The sequence below is a fragment of the Acinonyx jubatus genome, chromosome E1 (genome assembly GCF_027475565.1).
Source record: "Acinonyx jubatus isolate Ajub_Pintada_27869175 chromosome E1, VMU_Ajub_asm_v1.0, whole genome shotgun sequence".
NCBI classification, from domain to species: Eukaryota; Metazoa; Chordata; class Mammalia; order Carnivora; family Felidae; genus Acinonyx; species Acinonyx jubatus.
This window is the reverse complement of record NC_069397.1, coordinates 23,249,368-23,261,919: the sequence shown is the minus strand read 5'-3', so window position 1 is coordinate 23,261,919 and position 12,552 is coordinate 23,249,368. Positions and strand designations below refer to the sequence as shown.

At 39.8% G+C, this 12,552-nt stretch overlaps 1 protein-coding gene across 5 annotated transcripts in view; it reads left to right on the top strand.

The window, feature by feature from the left end:
- TADA2A (transcriptional adaptor 2A) overlaps positions 1–12,135 on the top strand; it is a 51,856-nt gene extending 39,721 nt beyond the window's left edge. For 3 of the 5 annotated variants that reach the window (XM_027034322.2, XM_053212297.1, XM_027034323.2), the window contains exons 11-16: positions 1,265–1,375; positions 3,511–3,582; positions 6,866–6,998; positions 7,564–7,607; positions 9,675–9,748; positions 11,267–12,135. In XM_027034322.2, the coding sequence (XP_026890123.1) occupies positions 1,265–1,375; positions 3,511–3,582; positions 6,866–6,998; positions 7,564–7,607; positions 9,675–9,748; positions 11,267–11,452 (620 nt within the window). In that variant the 3' untranslated portion in view covers positions 11,453–12,135. The remainder of the gene's footprint in view (positions 1–1,264; positions 1,376–3,510; positions 3,583–6,865; positions 6,999–7,563; positions 7,608–9,674; positions 9,749–11,266) is intronic. The other 2 variants (XM_027034324.2, XM_027034325.2) reach the window with 2 other exon arrangements.
- The last annotated feature ends 417 nt before the right edge of the window (positions 12,136–12,552 follow it).

Below are 12,552 nucleotides of genomic sequence, written 5' to 3'. Positions count from 1 at the left end.
TCATATTCTTGTAGCTACAGTAGTGGGTTCCTGTGTCTGAATGCCTGGGTTTTCAATAGCAGGTCAATAGGATTTTGACCTTTACTCATAGTAGAACTTGACTCATGTAAATTCTGTTCTCAGCTGGTAAACACAGGTCAGTTTAGCTTGATTATTCTTTTAACTGTACGTGTAGAGCTGAGAGGAGGCTCTGTTGCTTCTGAGAAAAAAGCAGCATGTGCAATGTGATTTCAGAGTTTTCAACTACCATTATAGTGAGTGTATGTGACCTTCATATCATAGGCAGAGGGTTTTTCCATCAAATTTAAAATTTTTACTCCAAATTTTTCTGTACTATCCCTGTAGGGGTTTTTTTTTTTTGCTTTTGGTTTTGGGAGTTTTTTGGTAGTGAAAATAATCTGTGGCTGCCCATCAAATCAGCACCTGGAATTTGTGGATAAGAGTGTCTCCTACAAGGGAAGAGATAGAGCTGAAAAGAGACTCAATTTCAGTAACGATCTTAACTGAAAGCCTGTATCTATAGTGGAAAAGTACGCAGAATTAGTTTAGTTACTGATCAGCTCATCTAATCAGTAGTTACTAATTCATCTAATCACCTGGTTTTGGTGTAGTTCTTCTGATGGAAATGACCAAGTAGCAGTTCCTGGCACTTCCAACCTACCACTTAATTGTTTGTAGGTTTTACTCCCCATCCTCTTCGCTGATACTTCTTTTTATTAGAAATTTGGTCATTAGTGATCCTCAGAGGAAGATCAGGAACCTGTATACACAGGATGCTATGACCATTTACTTAGATGATAATTATCAAAATATAACTTCATTAGAAAGAGAGCACACATTTTTTCTAGGCTAACCTACCTCTTCTACATGCACTTCCCTTGTTTTCCTGTGGTAGTTCATACCAAAATTCTGCCCAGCATTGTTCCTAAGAATGCATGATCTGCCTTTAATTGTCTTTCCCATTACTGCCAGCAGTCCCTGCCCCTGTACAGATTAACAGACTGAGGTGCGGAGGTCAGCTGGGTGCTCAGTAATGCAGATGACCTTCAATTCTCCAGTGATAACAGCATCCCTGTGTGATAATCACTGTGATGCTGTTATCATTATGATTAATGTTTTGCATTCTTGGCTTTCCTGTTTGCTTCCTGTCATGTGAGGTTAGGCATAGTATCCTTCCATTTGACTTCTAGTAAAAGAAACACAGACTCTAACTTAGAGATTTTTATATTCTCTATGGCATGGTTGTGTTTTATTTTCTCTGTAGTAATGGAACGGCGGTATCCCAAGGAAGTCCAAGACCTTTATGAAACAATGAGGCGATTTGCAAGGATAGTGGGGCCAGTGGAACATGACAAGTTCATTGAAAGCCATGCACGTAGGTGCTTTTTAAACTTTGTGCAAGTATTTGTGTGTTTGTGTATGTGTGTGTTTATATAAATAGAGATAATGGTATGTTTTAGGTGAAGTTCTATGAATAAATAATAAATAAATGAATATTTTTATCTTTTCTTCCCCTTTATTACCTTGAAATGACTTGGGGGTGGGACAAAAGAGGTTAAAAGCCTGGAAGCTTTCTTTTTTCCCCAGATAAAAAGTAGTTTTATAGTTTCTCCCCTGACTTTTTATTATGGGAGTTTTCAAATATATATAAAAGTAGGTCTGACAGTGTAATGAACCCCCATGTATCCATCACTCAGCTTCAGCAATTAACACATCCAGTTTCATTTCTATCACCCCCTCTTCTCCCGTGCTCAACTGGATTATTTTGAAGCAAATCCAAGACATCGTATCATTTTATTCATAAATACGTTAGCATTAAAAGTAGTTCTTAAAATGGGGACAAGATTTGGATGACTCATGGAGATAGTACTTCGATCATTCTCTCTTTTTTTTTTTAAATGTATTTATTTTTAATGTTTATTTGGTCTTGAGAGAGAGAGAGAGAGAGAGACAGAGCATGAGCAGGGGAGGGTCAGAGAGAGAGGGAGACACACAACCTGAAGTAGGCTCCAGGCTCTGAGCTGTCAGCACAGAGCCCAGTGCGGGGCTCGAACCCGTAAGCTATAAGATCATGACCTGAGCTGAAGTCTGATGCTTAACCGACTGAGCCACCCAGGTACCCCTCCCCTCCCCCTTTCTTTCTCTTTTTTAATTGAAAACAATGTTTTTTTATTTCCTTAAGTAATCTCTGTGCCCAACATGGGGCTCGAACTCACAGCCCTGAGCTCAAGAGTCTCATGCTCTACCGACTGAGCCAACCCAGTACTTCCATCATTCTCTTGCCTATCTTTCTGAGAGACCTTTGCCCAGTTACTATTTGATTTTTCACTATAAAAAAATTGAAGTTGTTAAGGCAGTAAGGCCTACACTTTAAAATAATCTGGACTGGGCAGCTTAGTCTGTATGTTTCATTGTGAGATTTATGTATTTGACCCTCAAATTTAGGGAAAATGCTTTACCAAGACTCTTACCCTGTTCTCATCGTGCAATTATTTGTTGCATGGCATTATAGGCATTTATCTGAGCCTGGTTGGTTGTCCTCATCAAACACCCTGTTTGGTTGGCATTCTTTGTGTGGTTTGCACTAGGTGACTGATCCTTTACTTCCTGTCCCAGTTTATGCCATCCCTGGTTCATGTGTCACTCCAAAGAACTACACCCCATGAATTGTCTGGGCTCTTCCTTCATCCTCTGTTTCAAAGCACCCAAATTTGAATGTTCTATCACATAATAACACAAGCAATACAACCTGATCTGTCCATTCAGAGGAAGCAGAAATCTTTGGTTTATGGAAAACAATGCTCTTTTGTTCCTATAGGAGAAAAGCTGTAAAGAAGCTATCTGGGACTTGAGCACAGAGCTTTTGTCCTTTGCTTATAAAAGGGCCACATCAAGTAATAGCAGAGATAGCTTTTATAAAAGAATTTGGTTATAAGATAAAGAGAGGATAAACAGAGCAAGGAAACTTAGTTGTTTAAAAAAATTAATTCATTACTTCTGTAGCTAATGAATTCAGCCAGTTCATTGTACCACCTTCTGGGAGACGTTTCCAGCTGCTTTCTCCAGCTGGAGATGGTAGCCAAAAGATAGCTAGAGTAGGTTTTCCTGAGCTCTTGGGTAACATTTCTTTTTTTTTTTTTTTTTTTTAAGTTTATTTATTTTGAGGGAGAGAGAGTGTGAGTAGGGGAGGGGAGAGAGAGGGAGAGGGAATCCCAAGCAGGCTCCACACTGTCAGCACAGAGCCTGATGTGGAGCTCAGACTCATGAACCATGAGATCATGACCTGAGCTGAAATCAAGAGTTGGATGCTTAACCAACTGAGCCACCCAGGCACCCCTCTTGGGTAAAATTTCTAATGAAATGTCATCATTATATAGGATTTCCCAAATGTAATTGCCCAGTCTTTTATATAAGACAGAATTACTGAAAATACTCAAAAGCAGAAGTATTCCTCTTAATGTTGATTTTGGCTTTCCAATTTTTCTCCTTCATTCTTTTTGGGATAAACAGTGGAATTTGAACTCCGAAGGGAGATCAAGAGGCTCCAGGAATACAGAACAGCAGGCATTACCAATTTTTGTAGTAAGTATGCTTAAGTTACACATTATATCAGTGGGCAACTGTCTTCTTAGAATTTTTTTTTTTTTTTTTTTTGAGAAAAAGAGAGGGAAAGAAAGAGAATGTGAGTGGGGGAGGGGCAGAGAGAGAGGGAGAGTAAGAGAGAATGCCAAGCAGGCTCCATGTCCACTGCAGAGCCCAATGCAGGGCTCTATCTTACAACCATGAGATCATGACCTGAGCTGAAGTCAAGAGTCAGATGCTCAGCTGGCTAACCCACCCAGGTTTCCCTGCAAGTGTCTTCTAAACACATAAAGGAAGTCTCTGAGGCTTTGTGGATTTTTTTTTTTTTTTTTGGCTTTGTGAATTTTTTTAAAACAAGTTTTCCTTTTTTGAAATGAGTTTTTGATCTTTCCAGTAAAGTTTCATGTGTATAATCCTTATAAATACCCTTATATGGTTATCTCAGGTAAAATAAAAGTGACAACACAAAAGAGAGGTGCTGTTTTAGATGTGGGAATCTGCTATGGCCTCTAAGAAAAGGATTTTATATTCTGAATTTTAGCCTCAACCTTTTAAAATTTTGTGAATGCATGGTCTGATCATTTGTATTAACCAAGCTTCAAATGGTTCTACATGCTTGCATCCCAGTTCTTTGAGGTAGTAATAATACTTATATTAATAGCAGCCAGCATCTTTCACCATGCACCAGGCCCTACACTATGATTCTTATAACAGACTTATGAGATCGGCACTGTTATTTCCATGTAATGAAGAAACAGATTTAAAGTGGTTAAAGATGGGAATGCAAGCTGGTGCAGCCACTCTGGAAAACAGTATGGAAGTTCCTCAAAAAACTAAAAATAGAACTACCCTACAACCCAGCAATTTGCACTACTAGGCATTTATCCACGGGATACAGGTGTACTGTTTTGAAGGGACACATGCACCCCCATGTTTATAGCAGCACTATCAACAACAGCCAAAGTATGGAAAGAGCCCAAATGTCCATCGATGGATGAATGGATAAAGAAGATGTGGTGTATATATATACACACACACACACACACACACACACACACACACACACACAATGGAGTATTACTCGGCAATAAAAAAGAATGAAATCTTGCCATTTGCAACTATGTGGATGGAACTGGAGGGTATTATGCTAAGTGAAATTAGAGAAAGACAAAAATCATATGACTTCACTCATATGAGGACTTTAAGAAACAAAACAGATGAACATAAGGGAAGGGAACAAAACAGAAGAGACTCATAAATATGGAGAACAAACAGGGTTACTGGAGGGGTTGTGGGAGGGGGGATGGTCTAAATGGGTAAGGGGCACAAAGGAATCTACTCCTGAAATCATTGTTGCACTGTATGCTAACTAATTTGGATGTAAATTTTAAAAAATAAAAAATAATAAAATAATAAAGTGGTTAAAGAGGTAGTAGACCCAGGTCATAAGGGAAGGCAGTGGATTACAGTAGTTAAGAGCTTGAGGTCTAGACTTGGACCAGTTGGGTTTGGATTCTGGCTCTCTTGTTTACCAGATTTGTAACTCTGTTTAGATTTCAGTTTTCCAAGTCTCTTAGAGCTAATAAGGTTAAATTAAAATAATGCATAAACACATAGCACAGTACCTGGCTCAAATGCTCAATAAATGGCAGTTTCTGTTGTTTTATTGGAAAGATCTTTTTTTTTTTAAATGTTTTTTTTTATGTTTTTATTTTTTTAATGTTTTTATTTATTTTTATAATTTTTTTTTTTTATGTTTTATTTATTTTTGAGACAGAGAGAGACAGAGCATGAACAGGGGAGGGGCAGAGAGAGAGGGAGACACAGAATCAGAAGCAGGCTCCAGGCTCTGAGCCATCAGCCCAGAGCCCGACGCGGGGCTTGAACTCACGGACCGTGAGATCGTGACCTGAGCTGAAGTCGGACGCTTAACCAACTGAGCCACCCAGGCGCCCCATATTGGAAAGATCTTTAACATTCCCTCCTTCCTGTTGGTTGAAAGCTACTGCCCACTTCCCATAAGAAGTAGCCTTATTGGGTGTAAATTCAGCCTCGTGTAATGGTTCTTTATTTTTAACAACAGAAACCATTTCAAAATGGAATTTTATGTAGAGCCTAGTCTATAAATAAGATGAAAGTGAAACTACTTTGAATTCCGATGGTACAGGTCATGTATGGAACCCAGGACCACCAGTACGTGGTGGTGCCTTTGCTCTTTACAGTAACCCCTGAAATATTTTCATGATATCCTGGGCTTTATGGAATATAGTTTGGAACTTTGGAATCTGTACAGCTTTGTTAATGTGTAGAAAACACCACAAAGGTTTTGTTTGACAAGATGTACATAAGAGACACTGATACCAGATTTTGATTACCCAATATTGATTGCCTCTGGGAAAGAAGGGAAAGAAATAGTGCTAGTCAATGAGGACTTATTTTTATTTGTAATTTTAATTGGTTTTTAAAGCAGAGTATGCTCATAGCCCTTGTGTAACTTCGGAAAACATATAGATAGAAAAAATACAACAGGATGCAAATACGATAGTATTTTAAGTTACTCTTTGGAAGTGGGATATATGAGTGACTCTTACTTTCTTTGTACTTCTCTGTTTTGCAGGTTTTTGCCCCATATTTCTCTTTCTTTTTTTCTTTAAGATTTTATTTTTAAGTAATCTCTACACCTGACATGGGGCTGGAACTTACAGCCCCAAGATCAAGAGTTGCGTGTTCCACCGAGTGAGCCAGCCAGGTGCCCCTGCCCCCAAACTTCTATTTCTTTCCTTTCCTTTTCTTTTTCTTCTCCTTTCTTTTCTCTTCTCTTCTCTTTTTTCTTTCCTTTCCTTTTCTTTTCTTTTCCTTTTTTTAATGTTTATTGATTTTGAGAGAGACAGAGTGTGAGTGGAGAAGGGACATAGAGAGAGACGCAGAATCCAAAGCAGGCTCAAGACTCTGAGCTGTCAGCCCAGAGCCCAATGTGGGACTCAAACCTATAAACCAAAAGATCATGACCTGAGCTGAAGTCAGACACTTAACCAATTGAGCCACCCAGGCACCCCCCTGTCCACAGATTTCTTAAAGCTAGAAAAAGATTAAAAATATTAATCATTTCTTGTCAAAAAAAGGGATTTCAAACTAAGGGAAATCACGTTGCCCTTAGAACAATAATTGTGGAAGCAGTTTTGCAAAGGAAACCAAAAAAAGGCAAACTGCTTGCTGGTCAGTTTGGAAGCCCTTCAGTTAGTTCTGCATTGTCATTGCAATTATGTGTCATCTACACCTTCAGGTGCCAGAACCTATGATCACCTCAAGAAGACACGAGAGGAGGAGCGCCTTAAACGCACCATGCTCTCCGAAGTTCTCCAGTACATCCAGGACAGTAGTGCTTGCCAGCAGTGGCTCCGCCGGCAAGCTGACATGTGAGTAATTAGTCCAGGAAGAAGGAGCATCTTCTTGGATGCTTTGGCTTTTACTTGTAGTTTCAGACATTTCCGTGGGTACCCCACCCACATAGCAGAAGAGTAATAATTGGGTAGCTAGAAAAACTCAGAAAACTTTAGCAGTCTGTCTCAGAACTGTGGTACTGACTGTTTTGAGGAACATAGCTGCCCCCCCACCCCCACTTTGCTACTTTGATCTTATTTTTAAAAATTAGAAAATTCCTCCACCCATGCCTCCTCTCTCCCCCATATCTACTGGAATGATTTCCATTGGTGAATCATGTCCTTGTCCTTTCCCTGTGATTGGTCTCCATTATGTTCCAGACTAAGAGGTCTTCTTAACAAATCCAAGTAATTTCTTATACCCCACGGAACAGATTTCCCTTCCTGTTTAGTATAGTAGGATATCCTGTAAAACAGTGAAGTCTGTCTCATTACATCCCTTTAAAGTAACCAACCTAATAAATGGCACCCAGTCCACATGGGCTTTTGGAAATTGCCGTCTTTGGCGTGACATTAGTTAAATTCCTCTTCTTTGTTCTAGTGATTCTGGCCTGAGCCCTTCTATTCCGATGGCTTCGAATTCAGGTAATTATTTTTCCAGGCTGGAGCAAGACTTGATGGTGAAGTTTTCATTCTAGGGATTCACCCAGTAGTCCCTTCCCCCTTTCTGTGAGCAGTGTGCTTAGGCAGAGGAATGGTAAGTGTTATCCCAGTTTGTAAACATTAGCAAGTTTCAGTCTCTTCAGGGTTTGAGTACAGAGACAAGGGAAGAAAGAGCTCCAGAGAGGTGTTTTCTTTATTTTACCAATGCTCATGAGCAGTTCATTTGCTGCAGTTGTACCTACCACAGCTTTTGAGATTTGTCCCACAGTGGGTAAATTAAAGGCTTTGTATCCTGAGCAGAAATTCAAGGATTTCTTAATAATTTGGAGACTTGAGGTATTTGTTTGTTATCTTTACCTCTTTGGGTGTGTCCTCTATTTTGGGGTTAGTTGACAGAGCAAGATTAAGTCATATGATAATCTGGTAATCCTTTGTTCTTGGTCATCAGTGAATGGTAATTTGGAGTGGAATAAGTTCTAGAGTTCTGATCCAAAATTGTGGTGTTTGTTTGCCAGTTCTGTTGGTGGTTATTCTCACCCCTGCTCCATATGCTGTATTTGCCACTTTCCCTTATTAAAGCACACAGACCATGCTACTGTGGAGCCTGAGCTGGTCAGAAAGATGATGCACCTGCACTTTTACCACGCTTGAAACAGTAGACCTTTGATCCCATTTAAAGTCTCTCAGGTTCAGGGTCTAGACCAGGCTCAGAGAAGGCTACTTTAGGAATACTTTTTAAAAAATTTATTCCTTTGTTTCAGGTGATTATTTCTTAATACTTAGAAAAGAGAGCCTTTTAGAGAGTAGTCAGGACAGCTGAATCCAACTTTTTTTTACAAATTTCATACTTCTAATCCTGCCCCCTGAATCTACATACAGAAATACAAACAGCAATAATGTGACACGATAATAATTAATAATTTGGCATTTGTGTTTTCTGAACTATTTATTCTGTACTGATTTATTCTTTGTTGCTTCCAAGGCTGGTGTTATTAGCCTTTCTCACCCCCTGTGTTTAGGTTGAGGAGACTCCTTGCTCCTCTTCATGTTCTCAGTTGGTCCTAAGGCAGTGCAAAGTAGAAAGTCTAGATCATTAATTACAACCTAGCCTCTGGTAACTTTGTTGAGGTACTAAATGATTTTAGTCTCCCTTTTTTAGTGTTTAGGGTGAGTCTAGACCTGTTGGTTATGGAGAACCCCTTATCCCATTGTTGATCCTATAGAGAAGCCTGTTTTCTAGCAGAGCAGCCTATAACAGTCCCTCCTCTCTCTCCCCACCTCTTAAAAGTCAACACCAATAAAACTTTTCTTTTGCCTAACCCAGCCCATCTATCTCCCCACTAATCCCAAATATACATTCAAAACAAAACCAAAAACTTTTGTCCTTCAAACTTCCCATCCTGAGCAGTGACCTCATACTTGGGTTTCTTTCCCCGTGTGTGAGTTCACCTCAGCTTCTAGTTTGCCATATAATGGCTCATTGTTCCTCTGTGTGTATCTTTCAGGTAAACAGGACTACTTTGGAAGGAACAGATATTCCCTCACATAATAAATAAGAAGGGCCTTTTGCTGGCCTAACAGTCTGCCTTTGATCTGAAGGCAAATGGTACTTGGTTAATTACCATGTTTGCCTTGTACTCCTGGCAGAGTAGTGAGGATTAGGAAATGTCTCTCCTGCAGAGTTGTTATTTCCATTCATCAGCTGTCAAGTGAGGCAGCATATGACCTTTTCTAACTGGATAACATCTGGGCTTTAGATTTTAGAATCTCCTACTGGGTTAGGAAGAATAGTCATATTTGATGTTTAGGTATATGTAATTGTGTATTTTAGCAGAGCAAAGGGCATGTGAATTACCATTTATATTTTCAGGTGAACGTTGGGGTGCCTGCGTTGCACACCAGACTGAGGCTGGAGGTGATGGGGAGAGATTTCTTACAGCTGGACATAGTGATCTTGTACCTAAGTGGCCTGGCTGTAGTGGACTTTGCTACTTTACACTTGAGGAATTGGCACTCCTATAAAATATATACCTTTTTCTGTGTCTGTAGGTAGACGAAGTGCACCACCCTTGAACCTCACTGGCCTCCCTGGCACAGAGAAGCTGAATGAAAAAGAAAAGGAGGTAACAAAAAGAAGGGAGCTAAAGGAAAGAGAGTAGAGTTGATTATTCATTGAATTGTCATTAAAACACATTATAGGATCCAACCCGTTTGGCTCTGCTCATGTGACATACATGTATAGCTGTAGTCTGTCCTGCAATTTAAAGAGCTGAAGAGCTAACCTCAGCAAGTTTCAGAGAATTCCTTTCCTTAGCACCCTGCTACCATTCGAAAACCATATGATGTATAAATATAATCAAGGCAACCATCATTTATTGATCATTACCATGTACCAAATACTTTACTAAGTGCTTCATGTGAATGAAATTAATTTTTTATAAATCTAAAATAACTCCTATATGAAAATGTTTATTTCCTATTAGAATGGTCACTTAGATAAGTCCTACACTTATTCAAATAACATAACCTTACTTAAAAGATGTTTGGAATTGTCTCCATAACATGTATATAAGCCGTAAAGAAAGGGCTGCATCATCATATATAATCACATACAAATTTTGATTAAAAATGCCATGTCCTACTTTTGTTTTCCACTATAATCATCAAACTCGTCTTCATATTACTTTTGGTTGTTTTAAAAATTTAAATCCAGCCTCAAAAGAGTCCTCCTCTAGTATTTTCAAAAAAAATGTGCACAGTGCTGAAGTCCATTCCAAAAGAGGGGTTCCTCTTTTGCTCCTCATGTGCTCCTCTTCCAGTTCCCAAGATCAGTCTCCCCATCTGCCACTCCAGACAAGTGAGGAAGAGTCATGGAGTAGGTAGGGGCTGTTAGTCTTTTAATTTATCCCCCAGGAACAGTAAAGATTAGTTTGGGAGTAGACAGAAGTATATGTTATATTTAGGTATGGCTGAAGAAGGTCACAGGCCATTCTAAGTCAAGTATTGAATGGCCTGGGGTTTCAAGCAGTTTTTATCCTTATCCACAAACGGTGACCTCACACTGCTCATCGTCATGAGATGCTGTGGCAGGTGAACTGGAATGGAGCCAGCTTTCTAGATTTTCAGCAGCTGAAATAGCCTCTTCGCAAGGTCTCTGTATTTCCTCCTCCTCCAAAGTAGGAAATGTAATCACAAAAGCAGGGACAACTACTTTATGCTGATACTAAAAATAATGTGATTCACACTTGGGAATCCAAGTATCTGCACCCCCGCCCCTACTGTGCCTTGTGGCTCTTCCTTGACTGGCTGTGTTGGAATGTGCTGGGCCAAGAGTTGTGTGGACCCAGGCTGCTCCTCTGGACACAAACTTGGGACTCCTTGACAAACCCAGGTGAGCCAGCTGACAGGTACTAAAGGCTCTCCCAGCATCATACTCTGGTTTTCTCTTCCTGAGTGTCTGTCGTTAGGGAGTATTCTCTCCAAGGAAGAGACTAAATGGAATGTGGTCCAGCCACCCAGCAGCTCCTATAAAATAGTTGGAGGTTGATGTCACTTTTTAAATTTTATTTTGGCTATACCTACTGGATTAAATTACAAGAATGACAGATGTTAATGTTTATTAAATTTGCCGTGTCTTGCAGCTCTGTCAGATGGTGAGGTTGGTCCCAGGAGCCTATTTAGAATACAAATCTGCTCTATTGAACGAATGTAACAAGCAAGGAGGCTTGAGACTGGCACAGGCAAGAGCACTCATCAAGATAGATGTGAACAAAACGCGGAAAATCTATGATTTCCTCATCCGAGAAGGATACATCACTAAAGCCTGAGGCTCTGAGGGCTTGCGATCAGAAATCACAAGTTTGGAATGTGTGGGCCAAAGGACAGTACGGGCATTCTGGAGAGTTTCATTTCTGAGCTGAATTCTCATTGTAAAAAGAGGGGAAGGACAAAGGAAACCTTAAGTTGTATTAATACCTACTTTTTTCTCTGCCCTGCTTTAAAACACTCCTGTTGTTGGTATTGTGCTGCAGAGTTATGTGCTAGATAAGCTATTATTAAATGTGAGTGGGCATTTATTCCTAACACCTCTTGTAGCTAAAACAAGAACCATAGTACCTCACATCAGAGTGTTGGTAGAAATAGAAATGAACCAGTCTTTAGTCCCAGGAGTCCAGCTCAGATCTTTGTACTTGGGAGGTTGGTTTTCTGATTATCTGTTTCACCTTCAAACATTACAGAAAGATTTAAAATAAAGAGAAAGGTTATGGAGCATGAGAAAGCTTTCTCTTCGGAAGATTTCTTAAGCTGACAACTTCTGTTTATGAGCAAAAGGAAGGAAAATTTCCCCGTGATGGTCTTGTCCCAAACTACATCTTTCCCTTTAATGTCTGGCTTTGTACATTGCTGTCTGACTGTCTAATCTGCAGTAGACTTTTGAGGAGGTGGCACCGGATGTTAAAATGTCTCTGTTATTTTTAGAATTAATGGATTAAAATGTTTTGCTACTTAATTTGTGGGTGTGTCAAATATTCTGGTAACTAAAGCACACTTAGGGTGTTGAATGCCTGCCTCATCACGCTGCACTGTCTCTGCTAACATGTGTGTCCCGGAGTCACCCTGGTCTTACCGTGGGTTTCCCAGGATACCAGGCCCTTGAGGATGGAGATGACACAACTAACCTCAGCTTTGCTTGGATTGAGACGTGAGCCCTGATTTCTCAATGGTGACAGGCTAGCCTGCAATAAAAGCTACTTTTAAAACAAAAGTAAAGCAGTTTCATATATGAGACTCACTAGATATGAGGGTGAGTAGCCCCACCATATCTGAAACGATCCTCAAACCTTCCTACAAAATAAGCCAAACGCAGAGTCATAGTTATTCCATTTCTGCTAGAAACAAAGCTGTATATAGAAAGAATTTCAGAATC